Below are 21,636 nucleotides of genomic sequence, written 5' to 3' on the forward strand. Positions count from 1 at the left end.
ATTAGCGGGCCAAAAATAGCATCATTGGTAATTAGACTGCTGCTCCTCCTCTCTAAAGGGCAGTGTGGTAAATAAAAAAAAAGGTAAAGTTCAGAATGCATTGTTTGCATACAAACAAATGTTTTACGGAGGATACAGCACACTCATTTGGAACAATAAAATAATGAACACACGGTGTGCCGGGTGCCCAGATCGTTTACTGTATTTCCTCAAACGGCCTGAGCTCTAAGAAAGGCTGGACCCAAACTAATCAATACATCACCAAACACACACCGCACTTGGCAGGCCACATAAAGACAAACAAGCATCCATGCTCTCATTCACAGCTAAGCCAGAGGAAAACATGACAAGAACATTTGAAATGCAAACAAATTAAGATTCTTATCCGCCGTTCTTTGCTGACTAACCCAACACATTGCTGGTTTTGTGCTCAAGCCAGAGCCATGTCTAATATAAAAAAATATATATTATGGTGCCATCTGGTGGCATCTTGATGCCAAGCAGCTATGTTGAACTGAAGAGAGGCGCTTCTTTTGTCATAGCTCTTTCTAATTGAAAAAAGCTGACGCCTATCGCAGCTGACTAGACAACAGGTGGAGTCACCAACCAGTCAAATGTTATCATTTATTTGTAAAATACAATCTTGTTTTCTTCTTTAGAAAATTGATTTGTACAAATACAACCCTCCACCTCCAGAAGTGCCCTGCCCGAACACATCCCTGGAACTTAGTTCAATTGAGTAAACACCCCTTACCTCTATATGAGAAAATCTGTTATGTATCATTATATGGAATGTTGAAATTGGGGATGTACCAAATACCAACACTGGGTAAAGTATTGAGCCCATACCGGCCTTATTATATGGTGTCAGGTACTGTACTCATAAAGGCTGCCAATACCAGCCATTGATACTTTAGGTAAAAAAATAAATACAATTAAATGAAAAATAAAAAATCATAATCTGACATTGCTCCTCAGCAGTAGTTGGGGTAAGCTATAGCGCAGCAGTTTGATACTTCTTGCACACTTTTGGACATCATTTCCGAGTACGGTATTACTTTACCGAGCACGCCCAAGCGGTAGTTGAGCGTGATGACGATGACGTTGCCGTAGCTCGCCAACACGCTTCCGTCCATCATGTTGCCGGTGCCTTCTGTGTATGAGCCGCCGTGGACGTAGACCATCACGGGCCTCTGCCCACCCTCCTCGTGAATGTCTGAGAGAAGAGTGACAATGAATTTGCGTGTGTGTGTGTAATAGCGAGTGACAGCTTGATTGGCCTCCTGTCTGTTTGTATGCGTCGAATCAATCTGCGAGCAGGTGGAACCTCCCCTGCATCCTTCTGCTTTGCCCCCCGGCCCTCTTAATCTTTCTACAAGTGGATATAAATGCATGTGATAGTTTTCATTTTAGTTATGGAGAAAAAAATGTGTGTGTGTGTGTGTGTGTGTGTGTGTGTGTGTGTGTGTGTGTGTGTGTGTGTGTGTGTGTGTGTGTGTGTGTGTGTGTGTGTGTGTGTGTGTGCACTCGGCATGTATGACCGACTCTGCATGCATGAGTGGGTCTTTGTCCTTCTCACTTCTCTCCACAAGTAGAGGCGCAAACCCCACAGCAACTGGCGCAGGTGTCTGCATTTTAAGCTCCAGCTCGTGCATGCAAAAGGAAGAATTACAGCGGAAGCACTAATGTCAAACACAAGCTGATCCAGTATGCTCAATTATAAATCATTGGTATCGTTTTTTTTAATAATTACAACAAGAAATACTAGATAGTAATTTCAAGGTCAAACCTAAGTCATCAAAAAACCTTCACTGTACAGGCAACGTGAAAAACATTGTAACATACTTAATAGTCATCCAAGAGTAAAATGAAGGTAACTGCTGTACAAAGCAAAGCTGAACTGGGAGGCAAAGCATTTCAGAAAACTCGCTGTATTCAATTTTCAAGAGACAAAAAGTGTTTTACCATTCAAGAAAAACTGTAAACGCAAGTGTACATGCACATGCTGAATTTTGATTGGAAGGGAGGATTTATTTATGATTATTTAGTTTGAATTTTGTGTATACGTGTACCTTGACACCACTTCACATGAATGGATGGATTTGTGAATGGTGAAATGCAACCACGCAAGGCTTTCTGTGTACCGTATGACTTCTTTTTGTCTTTGGATGCCAGTTAGGAATGCTGAGACTTTGACATGCATCCTCACCTTCTTCGGTGGGCACGTAGATGTTGAGGTAGAGACAATCCTCACTCTGGTGGGTCAGGTAGGTGGCCGCTATGTCCAGATTGGCCGTGAGCCACGAGGGCATCATATCTCCCAGTATGCTCCTCTCGTCCAAGGACTGCGGGCAAACGGGCGCAAACTGGGTCACGTTCCGGATTCCGGGCCACGGTAAAGGCGGTTCGGGCGCTTGGAAACGCCGGTCCCCGGTCGGGGGCCTGGCATAGGGCACCCCCAGGTACTGGATGACAGGCCCCAGGAGGTCAGAAGGCAGTGGGGTCAGGATGCCACGGATGCGCCCTTGCGCCGTGGACACGATGGGCACCGTCTGCTGGGCCCACGAGCGGGTTGCGCACAGGCTGAGGTGGAGGAGACAGACGGCGGGCAGCGAGGAGATGAGTCTGAGGAGAGACGAGGCTTGCCGAGAAGCTCGCCTTCTCCTCGTCGGCTCCGGCATGGCGAAGGGATATTGGGTAATGTCCGTTTTATGATGGTTTACGAGCCTTCAGTGGTATCCGGCATTCTCATCCAGCTTGGCCCATAAACACATCGCGCGCACACACCCTGACCCTTGAAAATAACTTTTTCCTCTTGTGTGTGTGTGTGTCTGTCTGTGTGTCATTCAGTGCCTCTGAGTGTGTGGTGAGTCACTTGGCGTCATTCCCTTTGCGTCTCTGTGTGTGTGTGTGTATCCCATGCTGGCAAATCGAGAGTGTGTTCATGTGTGTGTGTGTGTGTGTGTGTGTGTGTGTGTGTGAATGTCTTGTTATGTAAACAGTAGCATCACTGTTCCTCTGTCACTCTCTCCTTCCGCTCAACCCCATGACAAGCCCAAACTGCCTCCTGGAAGAGAAGAGGAGGAGGAGGAGGAAGCAGCGATGGAGAAAGGAAAGGACAGAATGACATCATTAGTCTTCGTCAATGATATCGAAGTGTAAATCAAGCCAGAATGTCACACACATGCGCTCTGAAAAAAATGAAGACCACTGGCAAATTATCAGTTTCTCTGATTTTTCAATTTAGCTGTAAATGAAAGTAAAATTAACATTTTTATTGTATTGTATAAATTACTAATGACAAATTTCAAGACTGTATATTCCAGTAGTGCCTTCAGATGCAAATGTAATTTGTCGGGGCTTCTAACGTGAACAATAGTATCTCAAAAAAAAATTCCCGACTGAAATAAAGACAAATGCCAGTGATTTGTTCCAGCACCCCCCCCCCACCCACCCACAAAACAACCAAATAATTTTGTTGTTGTTTTTTTGTGTGAGAAACAAATGCAGTCCTTAATATTATACTTGATAAAAACATGAATTAAGCAGAATGATTTTTTTTATGCACATTCAATAGCTTTTGTCACTGTCCCTCAATGCACATTGAGCTGCTCATTCCAATGTTGGCCACCTCGGGCTTTATAAGAATATACAGTACTGTATTTGAGAGCTAGTCACTATCTCGGCTTCTCAGTGCGGCAGTAATGTAAGTCATTCTTCACAGATCATCTGTCTCCATGTCTTAAAGCAATGTTTGTATACATTGCTTAAAGGGGAGCAAAAGCACCGCTACAAAAACCGCTAACTGTAAACCCGGGTGGCAATGGAGTTTCCCATTCTAGATTCGCAATAGCAGGTTATGTGGTTGTATGAACACATGTTTAATTCTCTTTCTTTTATGTTTAGTTTGACAGCAACCTTCAACTGAGAGTGGCAATAAACAGTTTGGAGAGCTTTTTTGAAAAACATTTTCTAATTCTCATTTACGGCCGCTTTTTGTAAAGTGAGTTGAGTCACTTGCCAGGACAAAGATCCAAAACACACCAGCAAATTGGCTTTTGAATGACTTTTTAAAAAAATGAAGGTTTGGTAGTGGCGTAGTCAAAGTCAGGACTTGAATCTGAATGGAATGGACCTTAAAAGGCTGTTCATACTTATATTATAACACACATACATACATAGACACACATATACATATCTACATACATACATGTAAATACACACACACACACACACACACACACACACACACACATACATATATATATATATATATATATATATATATATATATATATATATATATATATATATATATATATAGCCTTGCGTGTCATATATATATATATATATATATATATATATATATATATATATATATATATATGCATGTGTGTACTTTTCTTCACATACCCACACCCATAATAGACTTACATGTGTAAATAACAAAGGAAACACCGCCGTTCATGGTGAGTGCTCAGCTTGAACTGGTGTGTCGGCGTGTCAGGACTGATGTGTGCGAGTGTGAGCTGCAGACATATGTCACTCCCCTGCTACGCCAGTGCACGCATCCCAAGATCCTGTGGAGGGCAAAGTGGTGCACGGGGGAAGTGGGTTAGTGTTGAGAGGGTGGAGAGTCACGTCACACGCTTAATTAAACCATGAACACACATGAGCTCCTGACTCTAGTGGTGTTAGGAAGCCTGCGCACACACGTTCTCTATCTCGGTCTCACACATGCACACAGTGTTTGTATCCCCAGCACAGTACAGTTGCAATTACAAATACACTGACTTAATTTTATCATACAGACACACACACGCGCGCGCACACACACACACACACACACACACACACACGTGTATAGAGTGGAAGGTTGGTCAAAGGTTAGGATTTCCAAATATTTCCCCAAGAGGAAATGATGCAAATTGAATTCATCTCCGCCAGTGTTGAACTGCCACAAGAATAAAATATTCACTGCAGAGGGAATGTTTTTAAGTCATAGAATCAGAGCCTCAACAAAAACTATTTTACTGTTGTTCAGAGTTTGAATGAAATTTTATTTTAAATATCAGGTGCATCCACGTGTGCCTCAATACACACCGCTTGTATCAGTCATGTTTTAAAATCTGGGTTCAGAACTTTTTTTTTCACCCTTAATTAAAGCACTTAAATGTTTTTTTCTGTGTATCTCGTTTTCGTAATTTAGGTAAGCTGTCTTTTTTTTAATGGTTTTGTTCCTTGTTTTTAAAATGCCTTGAAATGTTGTACTTGCCCAAAAAAGTAAACCCAGAAGCTAGCAAAAATGAGTCAAAACCAAAAGTCCTTGGAGAGTTTCTTCGCAAAGAGGAAAAGGCCATTTGAGGCAGACAAGAGGCTGCACATTTCTATTTTCAACATGCTATCTTTGCAAAGAGGCGTTTTCGGTTATAACAACGACAAAAACAAATTTTACAGGGTAGACTGGATGGAAATGACACACCTTGCGTGTCATTGTCTCCCATTAACTCAAGACTGGTTTGGTCTGTGGAGGAGAAAGAATGCAACACTCACAAACACTGCTTCCTAAGGAACATGTGGCACAAAATAAGGTTGGGAGCTGCTTATTTTACCTCACATGCTGAGGGCTCAAGGATATTTTACAGCATATGGAAGAATGAAATGTACTTCAAGGGATTCCAGGGGAAACCGTTTCATAAGACTTTGACTTAATTTTACCCCACAATGCTTAGTTTCCGGCGCCATATTCGAGGGCACCAACGCAAAATGGAAACATGAAGAGAAGTGTCATCTGTCTACTTATGTCTCGTTTTGTGGAAAACGTCCCTATTATGTCCATCACATCGAGATTTTGGAACCAGTCGTTCAAAGTCGCTATGTTGAAAAACTTTAGTTGGTTAGAGGGAAAGACTGCGGGAAAAACATCAACTCCTTGGATAGACTTTCAAACTCAAGACTGTTCAAATGAAGCCAGTTTGTTCCTCAAAGTGAGCTCTAGCAACATTCTTTTGTTGTTGTTGTTGTTTTTGTGAAGAAGAGTGCTAACACTTGAAAGGACTTTGATTCTGTCAAGAGCTTGGAGGTTTCTAACTTTGTATCCGGATGAGTGACGCATGTTTTCTACGCTTCTTTCAACACATCTCGTGACAGCAAAGGTGTGTTGCTTTTATTTGACACAAGACTGTGATTACTTTATACAAATAAATACAGATAATGATAGAATCCAATGGTTCTCCAAGTTTTTACATCAAGTGCCCCCTCAAAAAATACTTATCAATGTACCAAGATAATTCCAACATTGAAATACAGTCACATAGTAGGCCCAAGTGTTGATCAAAAACAAGGAAACGGTTTAATTCCTAAAGAATATATTGAATATTTTTGTTCCACTGTAGCATTAGGCCCAATTTGAACATTTAATTCAGTGAACCTTTTCGATCAAAATGGAGTGCGCAGATGTAGCACACAGTTTGCTCTCCAAATCTCTTTAGAAAGCCTCATTCATTCATTCACTCATTATTCTTAGCAGCTAGCCAGCATTAAGCTAACCTATCGTCTCCTGTCCGCCCGTGTCAATCTCCGGGGCAGTTTTGACCAACGAGAATAGCTAGAAAAAGCATCTTGGAAAACTGATAAAAGGACACCGAATGGAAAACATTGAAAAGTAAAACCAGTGTCTAACACTAACAATTTCGAAACGTAGAGGGGGGCTCACGTATGTCGCTATTCAAACACTCACCGCCACACGTGTAAAAATGAATTAACTGCTGTCATATTTATTAAGGTCAAACAAGCAACTCGTAATTATAATGACAAGCCATGAGGTAGAAATCAAAAGTGCTTTCAAATTTCAAGCACCCTACCCTTGATAACAAGTGTAGAGGAGCCGTGTAATCAACAGTTAGCTGACTAGCGGCTAACCGTAGCATTTTCCCAAGCCCACTTTACTAGCTTTACGACACGCTCACTTGCCCACGTGGCAACTAACAATCGATCCTGCCTCAGCGTTGCATCATCTTCAGAATTTTACAATTTGATCCATAATTTGGCTTCAAAAAAACGTTTCAAAAAAGTTCTCCATTTCCTACAGTGTTTGTCTTCCCTGGAGTCGATGATCAACATCTTGGACTTGTCAGCCAATCACAGGGCACTAACAGACAACCCCGCGCATTAACTACGAACAATTCTAAGTCTTCAGTGAGCCTAAGAAGCATCATCTTGGTGTGTGGGGAAAAATTCGGCATACACCTCACACAGAAAGTGAAGATTTGAACCCAAACCTCTAGACTGTGAGGCAGATGTGTGAACCAATAGGTCACCATGTCGCTTCATTGAAAGAAAATGTACTGCAGGCCTACATCATGTTTCTCGAGGCTCCACTGAAAGATGAACCTTGTTGTCCATTTATTGTGCAGTACACGCACACAATAATTAGAGTGCATCTGCAAACTATCCAGTCTCTTTTCTCCCCCATGTTTTATTGTTTTGTAGCCTTTCTCCTCACCGCAGATCTCTTGAAATTGCAACTGACAATGTGCAACAATGACAAGGTGGGGGAAAAAAAAGATAATTTAAATATTTGCTCCTTTGTTCATGGTATATTCACAGTCGATATTTTGTTCAAGCCCCTTTGGCAGCAATTAGGTTCCTATGATGCCGCAGGCTATTTTTAGGGACGCCACCCCCTCCTCCCATAAATTTGCACAAATATCAAAAGTAATGTTTTGGCTTTGACATTATTTGATGTCGACTGTTGTACAATCAGATTTCTATTGCAACATTTGAAATACGTTGTGATCTGCTGTCGATTGCGAATTTCTCCATTGTGAGACAATAAAGATTTTTCTTATTACTTTCTGGAAACGCCGCACATTTCAAGGAATTGATGAGTATTCCCTTTCAATCAGCAATGCGCACATTTTAATTTCATTACACTGTCTCTCTCTCCCAAACACGCACAAACACACGCACACACACCCTCGCACACTCACGCAGGCACGCGCTTTCGTCTTCATCTCTGTCCCACAGAAGGACTGTTTATAAGCCCCCCGAGCACAAGTGCAGGTTTTTTTCTCTTTTCCAATGGCGAAAACAAACTCCTGATCCATTTCAATACACGCACACACACACACACACACGCCCGGGTGCACACAGACATACACATATGCATGCATACAGCTGCTATCACTTCCTGCAGACCAGAGGGCAGAATTATGACACACGCAGACGCCCAGACAGTGCAACATCAATTCAGTCTAATCACATGCACGCACGCACGCACAGATATGACAGTGTGGAGGTGATCAGCCTCGCTCCTCCCACCAGCACACCACCACGGCGGCGGAGTGAGCGTCCATGCGTGTGTGTGTGTCTGCGTGCGTGCGTGCGTGCGCTGTCCAAGGTGCTAGTTAACATTCCAGTGGTGATCACGCGCACACACGCTGCTGAATAACGCTCCATTTCCCAGGACAAACCCCTGCAGCCTGCCACCGTGCAACCATCCCCGCGGGGCGCCCTCGCACGCCGCATTCCCCCTCACAACAGCAGTAATACTTCAAACAACAACAACGCAATTTTAAAAATACAATACATTGGCAGTGGATAGCTGGACTAAATATTGTGATTCTAACTAAATAAAGAGCACAAACCTGTGTCCGGCGCTGCAGAGAGCTGCCTGAAATGTGCGCGCACGTCCGCGTTGGTGCACCGCGTGTCACCGCGGCTGAAGCGCGACGTGGTCGGGGATGGGATATTTGGAGATGCGACTTCTAATGCAGATGCTGCCGATGCTGCTTGCGGGCTCGTCCTCTCCTATGAGTGCAAACCTGCCCCCACCCCCCGCACCACACGCACCCCCCCCCACACACACAAACAAAATTATGAAAAACAGCACAGAACAGATTCCCTTCTCTCAAAAAGAACAAAAAATATCCTCACAACCTGTAATCCAAATGCAATAGCGGCCATTAAGAGCGGATTTGAAGTGGTTGTCCGATGGGATGTGAAAGGCCCAGGACGAACGATCAATCTCCCCCCTCTCTTCCTCGCAAACTCACCCCCCCCCGCCCCCTTTTCCCATCCAGCCTTCTCTCTCTCTCTCCCTTTCTCTGGTGCTCCCCCGAAATGCGATTGGACAGTGATGCAGCGTGCAGCCACAGATCCAATGATGTTCACCTATGAGGGAGAGAACGTGCATGCCATTACATGAAAGCTACCTATGCTTACACGCACGCACACTTGTTGTGGGGCAAGAGTCGGTAAGTAAAAGTAGAGTTGAAAAGAAAAACCAAAAAAAATGTTGCTCATGATGCCAAGGTGCACAGTGACCTCTTCAGGAACAGACCAGGAGAATTTGTCTTTGTTCTATTCTATTCAATTCTATTCTCAGACCTTTTTTTTCTCATTCTGGCGTATGTGTGGTAATGCAAGCCGCAGTCGCTTCCAACCGTGTTCGACCGCATTTCGGCACACTCGTCACGTCGGGACAACCTGCCGCAACAGCGTTTGCGACTTTCTGCTCTCTGTCTCCACAATGCGTCCTGCTCTTTTGTTGTCCCTTATAGTGAGAGACAGAGTGAGAGAAAGACGAGAGAGGAAGACAGATGGAGAGTGAGAGAGAAATCCAAACTAAAAATGACAATCAGAGATCCACAAGTCTCTCTAAAGTGCAAATCTGACATTCACGCCGGACATTGTCGTTAACAACCCTGACAAATTACAAAATTGTCAAGTAGCAAACTGAAGTTTCAAAATCATGAAAAATCAAGTCTTTCTCACAGTTATACTTTTAATGCATGCTGGGCTTGAGGGATAACTTTTTTTTGGGAGTGCGGGGGTTGTTGTTATGTTACCATTATAAAATGGTGACCTTGAAACCCCATTATTAGCCCCGGCTCGTTTGTTTGCTTGCATGGGTTTTCTCTGAGTATGCCGGCTTCCTTTCACAACCCTAAAACTTGACTCTTAGCTTCATTGAAGGCTCGAAATTGTCCATAAGCATGACTGGCGGTTTTGTACGTGCCTTACAGTTGGCTGGCAACCATTCGAGGGTGTTTCACGCCTCTTATTCAGTTGGTATCGGCGCCAGTTTAAACCGTCAAACTAATGAGGACAAGCATAAGAGACACTAGATCGGCCTTCGATTTGATTTTCATTTCAAATGATGACAATAAGAAAGAGACAATTTTCTTTTCTTGGCCTTCCTTTTCCTCTTTAATGAACATGTTGAAAGCAAAAAAAAAAAAAGCCTTCCTCTGAGGGTCTCTCAATTTCCTGCAAAGCCTCCTGACGTGAGATCTTTTTTACATCATGGGCAAGCCAATTAAATTTCAGTCAACCTGCAATAGGGCTGTCTGGGAGCTTCACCTCCTCTTGCCTGCCTACGCTCCACTAACCCAGCGACATTTTTGGAGTATTTTCATCGCCTCTTATCGTATGATATGGCTGAGTGGTCACATCCATTCACTTTTATTTGTGAATCGCTTGCCAAAAAAATTCTACGTTAACTGGGGGGGGGGGGGGGGGAAACAACGCAGCAGATGAGGTTAAGTGCCAATCAAGAACACATACAGGGTTTATCGTGGCACGGGTGTGTTTGGAAGGGTTTCCACGCATGGATGAAAAATACTCTATATGACATTCTACATACTACTAGTTACTGGCATTATAAAGAAATGATAAAAGGTCTGCGTTTTACGACGAAAAAGGCATTTAACATTTTGGGATGAACGCCATCATGACCAGGTCTCTCCACTACAAGACTGTTGCACTGACGAGTCATACGAGAAAAACAGAAATCGTTTTGGCTTGTCGAAAAAAAGCATTAATGACAACTTGTCGGAACTTGATGCGATGGATTTGTGCGATGAGAAATTTGCATTGTTGCAGATGAGTCATCTTTGCGAGATTATGAAATAAAGTGCGCAATAATAGATTCTGTGGATAGAGTGTTTGGAACCGATGGATTTTTGCATTAATAGTAAGTGGTACCTCAACAATACAGAAACATTAAATCAGCTCTAATGGTTATCGAATGCGCTGTAATGAAAAACAAAACAAACAGGACACAAATGTGCCCGCGGCTTGTGAGTTGTGGCTTCTTTAAGAGTCTTCTTTGGGAAGATTCTGCCGTTTCAGCTCCAATTAGTCACCGCAGATATACTGACTCCTATCAGTCGGCGTAACATTTGAGTTTTCAGTATTTTTATAGAGCGGGAACGCCAAAGTTGAACGGCATCCATTTCCTGACGCTTGCTTGACTGTCTTGTTTGTTCACAGTCACGATATAAAACGGTCAAAACAGTTCCACTCCTTGTTCCTTTTGCTCACTGAACTGAGGTCTAGTATGATTTACTGACTTCTCGTGTGATGCCTGATAGAAGTTAGAAGGTTGGACATATTTTGGGAGAAATATTAAAGAAACGTTACATTTCAAATTATTCACTAGAACAGCTTGTGGTCTTTTCCAAGACACTATGAACATTTTTTTTTTATTATTCAGAGTGGGAAAAAAAAAATTTATTCAGCCAAATTTGGAGATGTTACAAATATTAATGTTATCCTGTTAGACCCATTCATATTCTCCATCAGAACATTTTTGAAATCAACGTGTTGGAAAGACATCTTTTTCAAAGCTGGCTTCTGTCTCATCAAAGAACTTGTCACAGAAATGGAAATGCGTTCGGAAATCTCACACAAGCGTGGCAAAAAAAACATGCAAAGGTGCCACAAAAAAGGTCTAATGGTAACACACAAACCACATGCGCCACAGTGCTGTCCCGGTTCATTCCAATTAGCATGCTACCATTTGACTCGGTTGGGGCATAATTTAGCAGTGCCGCATTGGTTTTGACAGAAGAGAAAACGACCGGCAGAATCCGTGGCTGCAGTCGAATGCAAGTTGTGAGAGAGAGACAATTATTCTTGCTGTCAATGGCCTTAATAGCAGCAGGGCATAGCTTGGAAATGCATGAGTCTCGTCCAAATTGCCTTCTTTCTTGATAAATCTAATATGGAGCCAAGTGTTGGACTTTCTGCAGTGCAGTTACCCGTGAACCTCTCGTGGTGACCATACAATTACGCAAAAACCAATGAGGAGTAGGAAGTATAAATATATCTGCACTTTTGAGCAATTATTTTTCTGATGATTTTGTTCTTTTTTACTCCGTGCATTTATTTAAAAAAAATCATTGACCAGATACAAGTACATTATAAAACTACGAATAAAAATGTATCTGGATCTAAAGGATTCTATTTTGTGCAACCAGTGGATGAAATAAAATGGAGTAAAATCAACAAAAATCTTTTTCAGGGACAATGAACGAACATCACAGACACGATGGAAATGAAATGATTTGTGAACACTGTAAAATAAATGGAATTTTACTCAATTTTATTTCGCTGAATGGTGGCACAAAATAAAATATCTGGATGCATTTTTTTAAATAGACTGTACATCTACTTAACCAACTTAACGACATCGAGACAATTTATAAAATTTTGAACAGCCACTCGACAAAACAAAAAAAAATGAGTAAATTCAACACAACAATGTTTTCTGGGTTGCAAGAAATTGAGAGATGGAGTTGCTTTAAAAGTCCACCATACATGCACTAAGAATTGTAACGATTGTGTGTTCGTGTACCCGAGCAAGGCTCAAAGCTCATTTCTCCTACAATTCAGCACGGGTGTAGTTGCTGCAGCTATGCAGGTTGCAAGAGCCCATGAGGCTCTGGTGCAGACAGCCTTCACACATAGAGCTCAGTGCTTTGGGAGCACGTACACGTACACACACACACACACACACACGCATACACACACACACACTTGTCTCCCGTAAACAGCAGCAGTGCTTATTGGTATTTCTTACAACATCAGCAGGGGGAGGAGAGGACGCCGAGATTGGAAAGTAAAGGACAGGCGAATACGAGGGCGACAGAGCAATAGAATGGAGGGGGGGGGGGGGGTCTTCCAAAATGAGCGGGGATAAGTATGGAAAGGGAGATAGTTGTAAAAGATGAAGAATGAGTCATATGGGAGGAAGAGGAGGCGGGGGTTGGGGGAAGCGCGTTAATAGAGGGGAGCGAAGGGCATGAAGAAAAGCAATTAGGAGAGGTGAGCGAGGGCCGGTGATAGAAAACAAGACGTTAGGCGGCACACACCCAGTTTTATGCCATTTTGGACATCGTTTTGGGCGCATGTGCTGTGATCACACTTGAAGCGAAATGGGTATCGAGGCCAGTGAAGAGTATCGATCGTCATCACCTGGAGGCCGTGAGAACATTGAGGCGCTGGAGCCTCGCAGGAGAAAATAAAAAGGATGTAATCAGAGCTTCTCTGCAGGCTTGTTGAGGCAGAGGTTAGAGCAAATAAAAATTACAACACAACAAGTGTGTCCAATGGATTTTCCTCTTCATCAAAACTGTAACAAGCAAAGCATGCTGCATCACACTTCACGTGACTGGAGACTAGATAACACCGTCTTTTTTTAAAATTGTTTTTGTTTTCGCCATTTACTGTTTGTTTAATTTAGCTTTTATTTTGAAAGTGGTGCTTTCATTTCATTTCGGTGTTGGTAACCGAGCAACTTTGTGAATAGAGTGACTTTTCCGAGTACTGCCACGATTGTTTAAAAAAAAAACAACACCAAAAAAAACGCAACAGTCATCCTCATGTTAGCAATATTCTTATCAAGAGGAGAACATGCCCTGGAAATGATTTGAGTCCTAACTTGGGCTCCAAAATTAAGCAAATTCAAATTAGCTTCTCAATGTAGTAGATTGCAATTTTCATGTTACAAGTCTGCCATTTTGGAAAAATAAGACGTTTCCTTTCGGTTGGTAGTTATAGTTTTTATTGCTTTTTCATTATTAGATATGTTTGGTGCTTTCGAGGGACCTCAGCCAATTCTATTTAAATTGACTTCAAATACACCATGCATCTCTTGTGTGACCGTACTCTGCACATTTCATTCATGTGTAAAACCTTGACGAGCAGCAGCAAACGTTTTACACTTTTCACCTGCGTCCCCTCTGACCCTCCACATTTTTTGTTGTTGTTTTAAGTTCCCCGACATTGCAAGACATCTAAGAAATGGACGTTTTTGCCCACTGTGACATGCATTAGTAATGGCCACCATGCAAAATAGATCAGATTTGCAACTTCATAGAGTGGCTGTGCAGGTTGCGGCTGAAAATAACACATTTGTCTACGGGGCACGTGCCTCTGAGTTAACACTATCTAACCCTTAAAGCGTCAGTATTTGCGACGCGCATTGCATGAAGCCCCTCTTGCGCATGCACAAAGGACAGAACGGTGTGTCACTGATGTGTTTCTTTCCCCTTTTCCTTCAGGGAATGTTTGACTTTGATAAGACAAGAAGCTGTCTGTTAGCTCATCTCTGATAGTGTGGGTCTTTTTCTACTGTTTCGGTGGGCTTGACAGACAGATAGCTGGATGGATGGAGAAATAGAAAACCCGACACATTGACAGGCTTCGGCAACAAACCAGATGCTATGAAGATGCCACCAACGTAGACGCAGAGAAATCACGAAAAAACAACAAAGTGTAAACAGGAAACGCTAGCAACAAAGAACCATGAAAATCCAACAAGAACTCCAAAAATACACAAAAACTAAATGCCAACAGTCCAAATACACGAAACGTAAATCGTCTGTTAAACAAACCAAAATACTGACCCAACGAAAAATTATCGGAACAAGAGCGACTATTAACATGAACGTCTGGAAAATATCTCTTCAGCATGAGCAGCAGGCAAGGTCAATAATCCGACAGTGACTAGGCAGCTTGGCAGTCCTTAACTCATTCAGTACCAGCCAATTCTGGAGCAAGTCTGAAAAGACGTTTAAAAACGTCTTTGGGAGTGAATGAGTTAAATACATGGCGGGCTTCATTGGTAACAAGGCAAAGGCGCACCTGTTGAAGAGGCATGACCTCCACTCCAGCTGGTGGCGAAAACAAACACAGGCAGAGCCAGGACCTGACAGATATATAGTAGTGCCATGCACAGATCGATGGATGCACAAATGGACAAATAGGAAAACAAATGACAGACAGACAGACATGCTCTCCTCCTCCTTCCCCTTGAAGCACTCGAACACTAACTCGAACACATTAACAAAGTGCGGCTTATATATCAGTTCTGCGAGGTCCAGACTTAATCGAGACGGGGAATAACCGAATGGCCGCGGCGGCCTCTCAGCTGGCTGTGAGTCATTTTTGCTCGAGTTGCCAAAGTTCACTTCACGTAGGGCTTCTTTTTCTTATTATGTTCAGGATTGCGACCTTGCAGCAGCCGCCGCTGACAAATGATGCTGAGAACAGAGGAAGTTAATGTATCACCAGGGTGGTAGATACTCATTTGGGGGCAGGAGGGCAAAGGCGAATGCAGTCATGAGGCTCTCCACAGTGTCTCAACAAAACACATTTTCTCAAGAACTGAACTTGACAAAAGGAGAGTATGTGATATAGGCTATTTTGTTCGGCTTTTGAACACGTACAATTTTGTGACATCTTAAATAACCTGTAAAGAGAATTCTGAGGTTTGCTTCGAAATATATTTTTCATGTTTGAAAATAGTTCCTGAAAACGTGCAAAGACTGAGAACTATTAACAATAGAACCCAATTGTGAATCCCAGAGTTTTAGTTTTCCTGATTTTTCTTTTTCTGGGCGTGGCTAAACCGGCGCCACGTGCCACACTTGCCATGAGTCCCACTTGACAGCCAGCATGTGGGCCGGAGTCTCGCACTGGTCGTGACCAGTTTAGAGCCTGTCATTATTGGTCAAGACTGTGTGCAAGTCATTCTGATGATGGCGAAAGTGCCAGAAAGGGAATATCAAGTCCAACATGTGGAAACTTTAGAGTGCCTCGTTGTCGCAGTGTGGAAAACTACCACGATGGCTTACTGGATTATACCCCATCCATTGGAGGTTTTATGCTATTATGCTATTGCGGCTCAAACATTTATTTCCCGTATGAGTAGGCAAAAGAAAGATGACATGCAAAGTTGCATCTGTTTTTCCAGGTCATAGTGCAGGTATTTGACTGACAGTTGACAGTTGACACTTGAACCGAGCGTGGTTTAGTGTATTGGGTAGACACGCCCACATTTCTGAGAGCGGCGAGAATAACTCTAAAAATGTTTTTCAAGTTCCAACCAATCCCAACAAGTAAACGATCTCTACGCTTTTATTGGTCCGTTTTCTTTTTTACTCCAATTGATAGGAGCATTAATCAACATTTAATATACTTTGGACCACTTGGCTACACTGCTTTAATACTCACACCTTCACCACCAGCTGTGCTACTTTGCTGCCGAGAGCGACTTGGTCTCGCCGTTGTCATTCCGGCATATTTGGCACAGTGAAGAATTTGAAATTTGTAATCGTTTTGACATGAATTGTTTATTTTCCGCTTGCTTCCTCCTCTATTTTATACTTACAACCGCATCAACAAATTCAATTTGCAGCCGTATTCCCGAATCAATTCTGCACAGGAGCACGAAGATTTCTTTGAATGAGATTGGAAGGAGCGGGACTTGAAATATGATCAGCGCTCTAAGTGTGTGAATTAAGACCAAAATGATCATTGTTGGCAGGGGGGGGGCGCAAAAAAAAAAAGCTTGGGGCCCGCTGTGGTATAAGATGCGCACAATGAGCACAAACTGAAATGCAAATTGTTGCAATAATTGCCATCGACCTCACACCTCATGAAAATGATACATAATTCCAGAGAGGATGGAACATATTGCTTTTGTAAAGTGACAGGGCATTGTGGTGTCACTCTTGAATTTAAAAAAGGGTCTTGTTTGTTTCCCTCCCTACTTGTGTCCTAAAAATAACTGTCTGTGCATTTGTGCGTCTTCTCATCAACCACGTGTCAACCGAAGAACATGGAACATGCAGAGAGCTACTTAATCTACATGCATTTTGCATAGGCAGATATCTACTTTACGAGAAGAAGCGGGCGTCCTTGAGATGACGATTTCACCTGGCATTGAGAAGAGTGGCTTCTTTACATGCAAACCTCGTCCATTGTGTGGCGGATATCCTTTGCAGCAACAGATGATGGCGTTCTGTAGCAACAAGCCGCAGACAAAAGGAAGGGGTTGAAATATTGGCTTGTTGATGCTTTTTAGTAGTTTTGTAGTCATTTAAGTATTTGGAATCACATCTTTCCATATCAATATTCAATAAGTTGTAGGGCGGAAGAATTAAGCGATCAGAATTGACATGGCAATATAATGGAATTTTCAAATCGCAATGGCTACAAATGGGGGGGGGGGGGGGGGATGGGGGATCGGTTGGTCAGTAATGATTTATGTGTATGGGATCTAGATAGGGCGGCACGGTGAGCGACTGGTTAACAGCTACAGGGTTTAATTTCAGATCCGGCCTTCCTATGTGGAGTTTTCATGTTCTCCCCGTGTCTGCGTGGGTTTTCTCCGGGTACGCCGGTTTCCTCCCATATTCCAAAAACATTCATGTCAGGTTAATGGAACCCTCTAAATTATCCTGAGGTGCAGTCCACATGTTAACAAAATCATTTTTTGATGAAACATGACAAGTTTAAGTGATTGTCACAAATTTATTTGCATTATCGGATTCATGACTTACTGATTTTTCTTTCCGCCATATTTGTTTGAGAAGTTGTAGACTTAAAACTGCTTGTCAAAGTGTTTCGTAAGTTAACAACTCCAGTTGCAGTACAGAAACAAATAGTTACACGAAAAAGCAAGAACCTCTTCAATATCACGGTGTTTTGCATTCACTGACCAGAGAGTAATATATTCTCTCTCTATATTTCTCAAGCCAGAGCGGCACCGCTAAAGTGCTCAAGTGAAGCAATTGTCTTGCTTTGGAGGTGCTTAAATGACTCAGATGTGACAAATGTAGTTTCAACTTCCTTCATTTGAGGCGATTTGCCTGAAGTTTATAGCAAGCCAAGAGCAAATCCTTGCCTTGTTTTGACTAATAATGTACTTGTAAACAATGATGCAGAGATTGGCATTTTCCAGTCACTGTAGTTTGAATGCGGGTTGTGTTATTTATCACAGGCCTATTAAGAAAAAGTGACTTTTTAATTGTTTATACACATTTTTGTTCTCTAGGTGCCTTTCCATCTATCAAGTTTGACATCACACAACTGAGTAAATCTCGCTATCTCCCCATTTCTGAACAAGCGTCTGTAAACGAGCCATTCAAATTGTGCCGTACAGAACGACAGGGCCTATTACATAGGACCATATTATGCTTAAATGGAAAAAAGGCAATTTTTTTCTGCCTGCGCGGACTCTTTCATATACTTAAGTCTTTCATTTAGGATCGTTTTTGCCAGACACGCGCTTTGCGTTGATTCGCTTGACGATTCCATGACTTTTCCTCTTATGTGCACCAGAAGCTGCCGTAAATCCAGCGCCCCATGAAAAGGTAAAACATGACATTGCGCTTGAAGTTTGGATTCAGCTACATGCCAACATAGGTCGCAAACACCGTTTTAGTCGCGCAATTTTTTTGTAAACTATACGAGCGCCAGCAGATTGTTTTTCATTGACGACTCGAGGAGCAATTCCACTTCAAATATGGTGCTAGTGGACGTTATTAAAAAGCAAACTGTTGGGGTTTTTTTGGTTGTTTTTTTACATCAACTCCATACATTGGAATTTCATGATTGTGCATTAGATATTTCATCATTTCTTTTTTGTTCGCTTCTGTGTCTATCCTCAAACACATCAAAATGACTCATCTGTGGTAATCAATACGAGGGCCAGCACACCCCCTTTTTTATTGCCGTACCTTCAAACAAGCTTTTTCGTTTTTATTCGCTTCATTTCATACAGAATGAATTAAAATAATAATAATCTGACTTTCAAAGCGTTGTTTCAATCTGTTAGAAAGAAGGAGCAGCGCTCAGGTCTCGCCTGGCCAGAAACATTGGCTACTTAAGGTACTTTCATCATTAAAATGTGCTTTATTTTTCATCTAGGATTTCAATGACTTTCAGGAAAACGCCATGGACCATGATTTAGAGCCGGCCTCAGAGTTCAATTAATCATACCTGCTTGGTGTTTGCCCACTCGTTGTTAGATGAAAAGTGTTTTTAAAAAAACGATTTATGTGTGAATGGGCCACAAGTTTCTCCATCCACAAATTCGCTATTTTCTAGCAAAGGTCAGACTACACTCCCAGAAACGCATCATTGTGTCAAAGCCAAAAAGGTAAACCAAGCTAACGTGAGTTGACAAGTTATTATCATTAGCTAACAACATTAACGTATGTTAGGCAAAGACGACATGTGTGTTGGGTGATGTGTCCACTGCATGCACCACCTATCTGATCTGTTGCATATACAGTATTGACAAATAGATGGAATGTTGTGTACCTGTACTGTGTGAATTTCTGCCTTCTCAAGTGAAAATGCTGACCGCATGTTGTCTTTTTAGGCGCTTGTTCTTTTTTCTTTATGCCTGAGACTCAGCTTCAATTAGAAGCCTTTTGCTGTGATCAACCTGCAAACACTGCACCCCGGTCATCATTATAATGAAAACCGTAGAGTACTTGACATTGTCCCAGTGGTTCCGACAGCGAACAGGGTGAGCACCGGTTCATTTTCATAAGAAACGGCCCTCTATGCTCCAAACAGGCTATATTCCAGGAGGCTTAAAATCAGTGTGTAAAGCAGGACGTGTCCAAACTTTTTGCCAAGGGGGCCAGATTTTATGTGGTAAAATGTCGGGGGGCCGACCTTGGCTGACATTCTTTACATTGAACAACAATATTGTTCAACAAATTTTAGTAAGCCAGTCTGTTTCACATTTCCATTTTTATTTTAATTTCAACAATCTTAAGAATTTCTTTTGGTTCATTTGAAACAGGAATTTGAAATATGACATATCAGTCAATATAAACACGGAGTGATGTCTTGTTAACTCGTGAGTGATGCCCTCTAGTGTCTAAATGCTATTACTCATTTAGTGAATGCTATTACTCATTTAGCCACTAGAGGGAAGCAGTACTCTATGAAACATCACTCACCAGTCTACGAGACCTCAGTCAATGCAACACGTGTTCCATTGCGCCCAACCTGCGGCCCAGACGGCACTGATTTTATGACAGGGGCCGAGGGCCGGATGAAATTCGACCGCGGGCCGGATTTGGCCCGCGGGCCGGACTTTGGACATGCCTGGTGTAAAGTGTTCTATAATTCTTAACACAATACCTGAGAAACGAATTACGAAAAAGAAAATGGAAAGCACAGTATACCTTTAGAGCAATCACAATTTGATGTTCATTCTTTAGCATTTGTAATTTACAAAATGCACGTACTATCTTGTTGGGTTACAGTATATCAATGCGAGGCTCGTTGCATGAATAATCATGTGCATTATATAATCAGACCTTGAACATTTTAGTGATGACTACAGATTTACACAACACCTCTGTAGGCTCTCAACGTCCTGACCCTTTAAAGAAAGAAAAAAAAAACACTGTAGCAGGCTGGGGACAAATAGTCACAATACTGCATAGATTCTGGCTGATTTGACAAACTGGAATGGATTGAGCGCTTTCCTCAAGCAGCAGCTCATGCACACTCACAACACAGGGTGGGCTGACAAGTGAAACAGACAGGATGAAGAGCGCACAGGGATTTTCCAGCTGGGGGCCAGGGGGGTGCAATATTTTGCTGGAACTGGGAAAAGAATTGTGCCTGAGATGTGCCTGCAGTTGATTTACCAGCTGCCATATCCATTCAGGAGAAAAAAATGGCAGAGGCTGTTTTGCTGCTGTTTGCTAGCTACCTTTGGCCATAAATCTCATGACATTGATCACACACAACTCACGTGTTACATAGATGCACACGCGCTGTATATTGGACATAATGAAATTGAGAAGGCCGCATCCCCGAGTAATAAGCGATTGTAGTCTCAGTGAAACAATAGCAGGAAGTTGTCTTCTGGGGCTTGACATTCAATTTGAGCACTGGAGACATGTGTTGGACAAAGTACAGTGGTGCCTTGAAATATGGGTTAAGTTTTGTTCCTGGAGAATGCTCGTGACTCAAAACACTCATATCTAAACTAATCTTTCTGCTACTGAAATGAATGGAAATGCCTTTAATCCATTCGAGTCTTCCTTAAAAAAACTAACATCATTTTAAAAGAGCACTCTGTATTATATTTGATCAACGAACAACAATGACATAAATCAAATGAAACCATTTTTGTCACACTTCAGTGCACATTGTGCTGCATGTTGTGCTTCTCATTATTCGCATCTTGACCAACTGGTGGCAGTACAAGACATACATACAGCTATAACGTACATTCGTCATTCTTCAAAGAGAATAAAGCCTATAGGGTGCTCTCTTTCCATACATCCATTTTCGAATCACATTTCGGTCACAAGAGTCGCAAGCGTGCCGGAGCCTATCCCAGTTGTCTTCGGGCTGTAGGCGGGGTACACCATGAACTGGTTGTCAGCCAATCACAGTGCACACAGACAAACAACCATTCACACTCACAATCACACCTGGGAGTGTTTCATTAACCTGCCATGCATGTTTTTGGAAAGTGGGAGGAAAGTGGAGTTCCCGGAGAAAAGCCACGCAACCACGGGA

General features: G+C 42.4%; 1 protein-coding gene across 3 annotated transcripts in view; it reads right to left on the minus strand.

Moving 5' to 3' along the window:
* LOC127611119 (neuroligin-4, X-linked-like) overlaps positions 1–21,636 on the minus strand; it is a 273,291-nt gene that overhangs the window by 249,414 nt on the left and 2,241 nt on the right. For 2 of the 3 annotated variants that reach the window (XR_007965239.1, XM_052081453.1), the window contains exons 1-5: positions 8,941–9,072; positions 8,649–8,825; positions 4,435–4,580; positions 2,210–3,067; positions 1,064–1,216 (exon numbers count right to left, since the gene is read on the minus strand). Coding sequence is in view for 2 of the 3 variants with exons in the window: in XM_052081453.1 (XP_051937413.1) it covers positions 1,064–1,216; positions 2,210–2,681 (625 nt within the window). In the remaining variant the exon portion in view is untranslated. Of the gene's footprint in view, positions 1–1,063; positions 1,217–2,209; positions 3,068–4,434; positions 4,581–8,648; positions 8,826–8,940; positions 9,073–21,636 lie in introns of those variants that run through there. The other variant, XM_052081454.1, reaches the window with a different exon arrangement.

This window comes from Hippocampus zosterae, chromosome 12, assembly GCF_025434085.1.
Source record: "Hippocampus zosterae strain Florida chromosome 12, ASM2543408v3, whole genome shotgun sequence".
NCBI classification, from domain to species: Eukaryota; Metazoa; Chordata; class Actinopteri; order Syngnathiformes; family Syngnathidae; genus Hippocampus; species Hippocampus zosterae.